Consider the following 8,264-nt stretch of genomic DNA (forward strand, 5'->3'; position numbering starts at 1 on the left):
TTCTCCTAAACCCCCAGCAGACGAGGCAGGACGCTGGTTGGGTTCACCTGAACCCCCAGCTAACATGACGTGAGACTGGACGGTCGACTGAAACAGAAGTTGTAGTGGTGGTCGCAATGAAGGTCGTGCTGGGTGTAGTGATGGTTGTTGAACATGCAACAGAGCGGGTAACAGACTCTCAGCAACTCCTCTCCGGGGAACAGGGACGGGTACTGGGCCTGGTCGAACCTCAGCCACCGCCACCTGAAGAACAGATACAGGGCCAGGGAAGAGCTGTGTTCTGGCAGCCGTACCCCTGGGGGCCGGTGTGGGTGCAGCAGCTAGCTGGACCGCTGCTGCTCCCACCCGAGGAGCTGAAACGGGTGCAGGAGTCAGCGGGGTCTCAGTTGCCCCCACCCAGGGAACCAGAACAGGCACAGGCAATGACCGGGCGCCCACCATCCCCGCCCGTGGAGCAGATACAGGTGCAGGGATGAACGGAGCCATAGTCTGCCTGGGAACTGGAACCGGATGCGGAGAGCAGAGCAGAGGAGCTGTAACAGTCACTGGGAAAACCAGGTTTATGGCACCAGACATGGTTCTAGAAAACCGAGACTTACGGCAGGCTGACCTTGGTAAAACCGCTATTCTTAAGTTGTCCAGGTTGACGTTAGCAGTCTTAGAAAAAACGAGTTCAGGGGCAGTCACAGGTGCTGGAGGAATTATACAAGCGGTATCTGAAGAAACTGGGTGTGAAGCAACATAAAACACAGTCTTACAAAACGCAGCGTGGGAAGTTGCACACACAGTGTCCAGGGCTACTGGCTGAAAAGCACGGCGCACAGAGTCATACAAACATGATCGTGGATCCGAAACTTTAACTTGAGCAACCACTTCTGCAGTGTTCAAACCAAGTATTTTTGCCAGCTTGGTAACAGCAGATGACACCTGGTTGGTCTTAACCTGGACAGTCACAGGACGTATAGTCTGGAAGAGTTCACAATGAGCAACACAAACAGTCTTTGAATAAGCAGACTCTAGGCTTGTGAAATTTAACTCGGTGGAGGTTATGGAAACATGAGGTTTATCATAGGAAGCCTCAGAATGAACTGGCTGGTGAGCCGCGTAAACCATGGGTGAAGCAACACCAACAACAGCCTCATGAGGTCTAGCCTGCACAGCATAGATGGAATGTGGCTGGGAAATTGAACTGTCCCTGTTTAGTTTAGCGGTAATAGAAATGGTCTTTTGAGCTGCATCTTTAATGTCCCGAGTGAGATCATGATTGTCCAAGTCAGAAAATTTCATAACAGATTCACATATATAATCTACATCTGGAAACTCACTATTAACTGATCCAAAAACAGATGGCTCGGAATCAACATAACCTGACTGAGAAGCGAAAACAGAAACCCCAGTCTTTTCAGAATGAAACCCAGAAACACCACTCTCAGTTACAGGACAAAAAACCTCTTTTGACTCTGAAATAAGGTCATCTGATTCCTGAATATTCTCAAACTTTGAAGACACAAAAGAGGGAAGATTAGAATGCTCAGAGTCCCGAAAGACAGCCTCAGAGTCAGCCACCTTGGGATCATCAGTTTCTGTCTTTGCAGGCCCTGAGTTAACAGTCAAAAAGTTAACCGACTTCGAATTCGCCGGCTCAGAGCGGGAAATTCCCAGCGTGGAAGAAGCCGGGTGACAACTGTTCTGTTCACTCACCACGTCCAGCAGTTCAGAACTGGACTCGGGTTGCGGTGAGGGACGGCGACGACGAGAACGCCGCTTTCTCTTAGAAACCGGAGCGACAGAAAAAACGGAGAGTGTCGGAGCAACAGTGACTGGTCCCTCATCCTCCGACCACATTCCTGCCAGGCATGAGGCAGGTGAGGGGTGGTCGGAACCAGACGTGAGGGAGGAAGGAGTCCGATGCTGCGACTTCAGCTGCTGCAGAGGGGCTTTAGAATGCTCCGCCCGCTGCGGCGCCATGAGAAGGCTTGCTCGCTGTGACTGAGGCGGTGTGGATGAGGAGATGAGGGTGAATTGGGCCAGCTCCCGGGCTTTGACTGCCTCCTTAGCCTGGGTCAGCGAACGGCTGAACTCCGAGGCAATAGACAGCTTGCGCAGTTGAGGATTTCTGTCAAATATGGTTTGTATTGCATTCAGCCCGACTGAGAACTTCTGCAAATCTGAGGCGTGGCTAATGCGAGTCATCAGTCCGAGGATGCGAGCAAGGTCCACCTCTCTCTCGAGGTGAGCTGAGTCCGCTGGGTCCATGTTATGGTTGCGTCCTTCTGTCACGATGAGTTGTGTGGCTGTCAGTGGCTGGACCCACGTGCAGGACTCGGAGACAAAACATTAACTTAAACGACGGCTTTATTTGCTGGAGAGTCACCTTTGGACGATGCATAAACAACAACTTAAACTAACTAGACAGGAGACGCTGAAGGAAGACGACCATGGATACACACACAACAAACGTGGAGGACGCAACAACTGGCAGGGAAAAACACAGGGCTTAAATACATACTGAGGTGATTAGGGAATGTGAAACAGGAGGAGAGCACAGCTGGGACTCATCAGACATGACAAGACAAGGGGAGGCAAAACTCAACACATTGACATAGTACACAGACTTTCAAAGTAAAACAGGAAACTGAACAGACGTGGACTAAACTAGGGGATACAGTGACAGAAATCAAACCCAAGAGAATCAAAACACATCATGAAAACAAAGATAACTAATACAAACAGAAAAACACTGAGTCCACAGACTCAGGACCGTGACAGATGCATTCTGACGTTCCACTTCTCCATTTGCTTGAGCTCATTTTGGTGTAGTTCTTATATGTTTGATTCCATTAGTTTCACAATATTCTCTGAACAGCTCAGATTTGAACTGTGGGCCGTTATCAGATTTGATGGTAACTGGTAGCCCATGTCTGCTAAATATACAGTCAATAGAGTCAATGACTTTTTCAGCAGTTGTAGATGACATTACATCATACTCATAGTACCGACTGTAGTAATCTATCAGTACAAGTATTGAGTGGTTCGAAGGTAGCAGTCCCAGTAAGTCTACCGCCACATCTCGCCATGGTCCATGGTCGCCATGGTAAAAGTGTGTTTCTCAGTGGTTCAGGTGGATCTGGTCTGGCTACTATTTGACATCCGTGACAAGCTTTACAAAACTTTTCTGCAGCTTTGTCCATCCCTGGCCACCAAACTTTTGTTCTGAGATGCTGTTTGGTTCCAACAATTCCTAAATGTCCTTCATGAGCTTTGAGAGTGCTTGAGCTCTCAGGTTTTCTGGCAATACAATGCGAGTTCCCCGCAAAACTATGTAGCCGATGACACACAGTTCATTTGCAATGGGTGCATATGTTTTGCATTTTTCAAAGTGTCCATTTTCAATAGCTCTTCGCACTTCTGTTAATTCTGAGTCTGTAGCAGAGGCTTCTTCAACCTCTCTTGTTGTGAGTGCTTTTGGAGTAGCATTAACTGCAACAAATCTCACATATTCTTCAGATTCATGCTTGTGTATCTCTTTTGTGTCAGACAGCAGTCTTGACAGTGAATCCGCAATGTTCTGTTTTCCCGCAATGTGCACTACTTTAAAGTCATATGGTTGCAGTCTGAGAACCCACCTTTCTATGCGTGCACAAGGTTTAGATTTCTGGCTGTATATGACCTCCAATGGCTTGTGGTCTGTGATGAGGTCAAACTTCCTGCCATACACATATGGATGTAGTTTCTCACATGCCCATACTAGTGCTAGGGCTTCTCTTTCTGTTTGAGAATATCTTCGCTCACAGTCTGTTAAACTCCGACTTACGTAGCACACTGGTACCTCTTCTCCGTTCTGTATTTGAATTAGCACTGCGCCCAAGCCTACAGGGCTTGCATCTGCTATGACTCTGGTTGGGGCTTCTTTGTCAAAATAGGCTAGGGTACCTGCTCTGGCTAACTCAGTCTTTAGTCTTTCAAATGCTTGCTTTTGTTCTGGCCCGAATGTAAACATAGTTTCTTTTCGAGTTAAACATCTTAGTGGTTCAGAGAGTGTAGCAAACTGTGGTATGAACCTGCTACTGAAGCCTACCAGTCCAAGAAAGCTTCTCACCTCAGTAGCATTCTTCGGTTCTCGGGCTTCCACCACAGCTCTCACTCTTTCTTCAGTCGGGCCAATGCCTTTCTGTGTCAGCAGTATTCCCATGAACACGAGTCTGTCCATGTTGAACTGACACTTCTCACAAAAACAAATCCAGGTCCGTGTTGTCCTCGTCGCCATTGTTGTGTGCCCACCTTATTACTAAATTAGGCAGAGCACTCCGAATTGAATCAGGACATAAAGCACGGTCTTTATGTTGCTTTATTGAACACTGTCCATCTTACAACTAGCCACTTAATGGGGCTTCCTCCGGACAACAACATCCGGTTCAAAGGTCATCACCTTAAGACATAGCCATATCAATACATGACAATAACCTTCATTTTATGGAGGCACAGTGTGAGCACTCAGGTCACATCAGAGCATCGGGCGGTATAGTGTGAGACCTGCATCGTGACCTACGAACTTCTAACCCCTGCGAGTCAATCGTGCAGTTTGAGCAGGAGCTGAATAACGTGACTGAAAAAAATCGCACAGTGTCTGCCCAGCTTTAGGTGTACTGTCATCCGAGACTTGCACCGCAGTGTCTGCGTTTGTTTCCCTGTTGGCCATGCTTCTTGTTGTGGTCATCTGTTGTCTTCCGGTATTTTCTCCGTAAGCGACCTTTCCTCGACCAATGAGATGAGCGGTAATCTGAATTGTCATACTCGAATTGTCAAAGTGTGCTGTCAGCTCATTGGTCACAAAGCAGGAGAGGGGCTGGGAATTATGTTTTCAAACAAAGCGTTAATTCCATTAAAAGTTATAGACTACTTTTGATTCTCACTGTATTACGGGACAAAGTGCGTCCCTTATTAGCTCAATACGGGACGTGTACTTTTGTTTCGAAATACGGGACGATTCCGTTTTTTAAGGGACGGTTGGCAACCCTACGTAGACTGAGAATGCCCACACTGGCTTAGCCAAAACTTAGCTTGGCCTCGCCAATCTTAGCTTAGCTTAGCGATAACTTAGCATATAAAATGTGTAAGCAGAAGATGTCCAGAGTAGGGATGGGTACCGGTATCCATAACAGTAGTAACCAGACTGAAAAACAGCGCACATTTCAGTGCTTTATTTCGGTGCTTTTTTTTCCTGAGATGTCATACACTTTGGATTCTAGCCAATCATTTTACCTTTCCAAGGATAGTAGGCGGGGCCAGGAACGTAGTTCTTTTAGAGCAGAGCTACAGATTAAAAATGCCCAAGGCAAAGCGGTCAAAAGTCTGGCTGTACTTCACAGCAAAAAATGCGAACTCAGCAGCCTGCAATAAGTGCTTTAGGGTGATACTGTGCAAAAGAGGTAACACCTCGAATCTGATGAAACACCTAGCGACGTATAGCATTTTGTTAAAAGCCGAGAAATGCACCGTATTTGATAGCTTGCTGCAAGACCGAGCACATCTACTGCGGGTGTGGTGCCTGTTATTGGACCCGGAGTTAACATAACATATGACAAACAAGAAAAGACTCATAAACAAGAAGACATGGATGATAACATAAACTAGACCACACTCAACTACGACAAACTAATAAAAATACTAGAACTTCACATTACCACAATATATCATAAGGCACAACGGATTACAAGGTGCATTAAGCAAAACAAAACAGTCAGATAAGTCAAACTTTATTCAACGCATTCTTTTTGTGAACTGATGAAGACACTTGGATATAGTGATGGGAATTCCGTCTCTTTTTAGAGAACCACCTCTTTCGGCTCCGCTCACTGGAAAGAGCCGGCTCTTTCGGCTCCCAACCGGCTCTTCAGGTTCACTGTAAAAAAAAAAAAAAAAACGTTGCTAAAACTTAAAAACTCAAGGCAACCGACTGCATTTACGTTTTTAGGTTCTGATGGATAACTTATAATTTCAAGTTTAGGAGATAAGTTGCTTTAGCTAATGTTTTTGTGTTGACAAAATTAATAATTGTCCTTTTTCTCAACTCATATTTTATTGTTTTTGCAACGTATTTCCTAAAGTTTACACAAGGTATTAGTTTTAGTTTCGGCAACGTATTTCCTAAAGTTTACACAAGGTATTAGTTTTAGTTTCGGCAACGTATTTCCTAAAGTTTACACAACATATTTTTTTTGTTTTGCCAATCAATTTCCTAAAGTTTAGAAAAAGTATCTTTCATAGTTTTCATGAGGTGCTCCCTGTTGTACCAATGAATGTTTACACAGTTGATTTTCAAATAACTTTGTGTTCAAACACAACTGCACCACTGACAATGTTGACTTTTGAGATCAGCCATTTTTAACATACTGACAACATTCAGCCACAAATAAAGTCCTTCCAAAAACACAAAAAAATTTTTGTAACAAATGTTACTCATCCAATTTTAAAGGTGGTGTTGTCAGACAGAATATCAAACCTATCTTGATAGATAGTCACTAACAAACAGATTCAAAACATCAGATGGCAGGATGTGAACAACTTCTATCTGGTTTCCATACAGCAAACAACTTTCAAACAAATGTTTCCACCACTTGTCTTTTAATAGTAATGGTATCAACACTCCAATTTCCTGTGAAGTTCAGTATCGCGCCACATTGGTTATAAAACTAGTACAAATGTACATAAAACCAGATTATAAAATTTTTTAAAACAGCTCAAGTTAGAATAAAACCTTTCAACATCTTATAATAACATGTTAGACATGAAATCTGCAATCAGCCATGCAAGCTACATTAGGTAAAGTTAGAACAGAAGACATTGATTCAGAACTTTCTGCACCATACCGTTTTCTTAAAGACAGAAATTAACTTTTTTCAGAGCAACTTGCCATGAAACCCAAAAACTGTAAATCAAAACAAATTGCCATTCTGTTTTACACAAGTTGCATTTGAGTTGAACATGTTGTCAAATAGGTTAGACTTTGGTTAAGAGCTTGGTTTTGAAGCTTCTTATCCTCTGGGAACAGGTAGATGTCAACTCCATAAAAATGTGTTGCACAGCTTCAAATGTGTACTTGAGTTCTTTGGGAAACTCCATGTTGAGCCCATAAAGTAGGCCAAACAAGTAGGCAAAGGCAGTGGGAAGGTCTGGCAGATCATCAAGAATAATGTCCTCTTCCAAAACAATGGCAGTGTTGACCACTGTGGACTGCGAGTTGGGTCCCACGTAGTCCTCCAGAACAGTGAGGATGCCCACCGTAACACCTCGGGTTGCCCTCTCAACTGGATCTGTATCCTATGCAAAATAAAAAAACAACAGTACATATAAGTCTCTGAAAACCAAAAATGAAGATTGAGTAGATTTGCATACTCACCAGACATGTTAAGAAGAGTTTGGTCTCGTCGTCGCGAACAAATATCGGTAACCCTTCCAAACTGATGGTTCGTCGATGCTGGACTATGTTTGAGACCTAAAACAAGGAAATCAAATAAGACTCAGTCTCATTTATAAACCTACCATTTTGTTTTTAAAACACATTAAGTGTTGTTGCTCAAAATACAGCCTTAAGAAATAAGATGTTGAAATGAGTTATTACAGATAATTGGTCATGTTTTTGTCAGTTTTTTTTATTTATTTATTTTTTAAGTAATTTTGATGTGCAACAAATGTAGCACACTTATTACAACATTTATAACAAAAAGTGCCATGAGTGGGAAAAGAGTTGAACTGTCTGTCATGACCTGCAATCTGCCAAACACAGCGCTGCTTGTTAGCTTATAATCCCATTCAGGACACACTTTTTGAAAACTAACAATTTTTACATCAATTTAGTAAATATTTAATAAAGTATCTTTCGTTACAGTGGGAACTTCAGGTTCCTCATAAACCAGACACAAATACATTTTTATATATTACCTGTTCATCAAACTTCTGCAACAGGGAATCCATGTCATTGCGGAAAGCAGCTTTTCTAATTCGATACAGCTTAATCAGCCGAAGTGAGTAAGTGTTGAGGGCAGTCATGAAGGTCCCCTTGAGATCCTTGGTGGTAATGCGTGAGAATTCCGCACAAATCTACAAAGCAACAAAAAAAAAAAAAAAAAATAGAAGAAAACTTTTAAAGGTACATTATATAAAAATCACATTGTTTTCAAATTTGGTTAAAAGAGCTTAATTTCAAAACATTTAGTTAGTCTCGGTTGATCTATTGGTCAGGCCTTGATTGGATTTTTTTTCTT

The 8,264-nt window shown here is 43.2% G+C and overlaps 1 protein-coding gene across 1 annotated transcript; it reads right to left on the bottom strand.

Moving 5' to 3' along the window:
- Positions 1-6,234: 6,234 nt before the first annotated feature.
- On the bottom strand, positions 6,235-8,064 carry LOC146698375 (uncharacterized). The gene is made up of 3 exons (XM_085473473.1): positions 7,942-8,064; positions 7,400-7,495; positions 6,235-7,320 (listed from the first exon to the last, which is right to left on the bottom strand). Exons 1-3 carry the CDS (start codon positions 8,047-8,049, stop codon positions 7,000-7,002), a joined length of 525 nt encoding a protein of 174 aa, XP_085329599.1. The 5' UTR covers positions 8,050-8,064; the 3' UTR covers positions 6,235-6,999.
- Positions 8,065-8,264: the final 200 nt, after the last annotated feature.

Source organism: Copadichromis virginalis, linkage group LG11 (assembly GCF_057382275.1).
Source record: "Copadichromis virginalis isolate Kocher_CV1m ecotype Utaka linkage group LG11, C_Virginalis_male_GT1.1, whole genome shotgun sequence".
NCBI classification, from domain to species: domain Eukaryota; kingdom Metazoa; phylum Chordata; class Actinopteri; order Cichliformes; family Cichlidae; genus Copadichromis; species Copadichromis virginalis.

What these genes read in the sequence shown, in the direction of transcription:
- LOC146698375 (XM_085473473.1), bottom strand. Translation starts at nt 8,049, where the DNA reads ATGACTGCCCTCAACACTTACTCACTTCGGCTGATTAAGCTGTATCGA. An exon ending in TGCAGAAGTTTGATGAACAG is followed by an intron (nt 7,496 to 7,941) that starts GTAATATATAAA and finishes TCCTTGTTTTAG; the next exon opens with GTCTCAAACATAGTCCAGCA. An exon ending in AACTCTTCTTAACATGTCTG is followed by an intron (nt 7,321 to 7,399) that starts GTGAGTATGCAA and finishes TATTTTGCATAG; the next exon opens with GATACAGATCCAGTTGAGAG.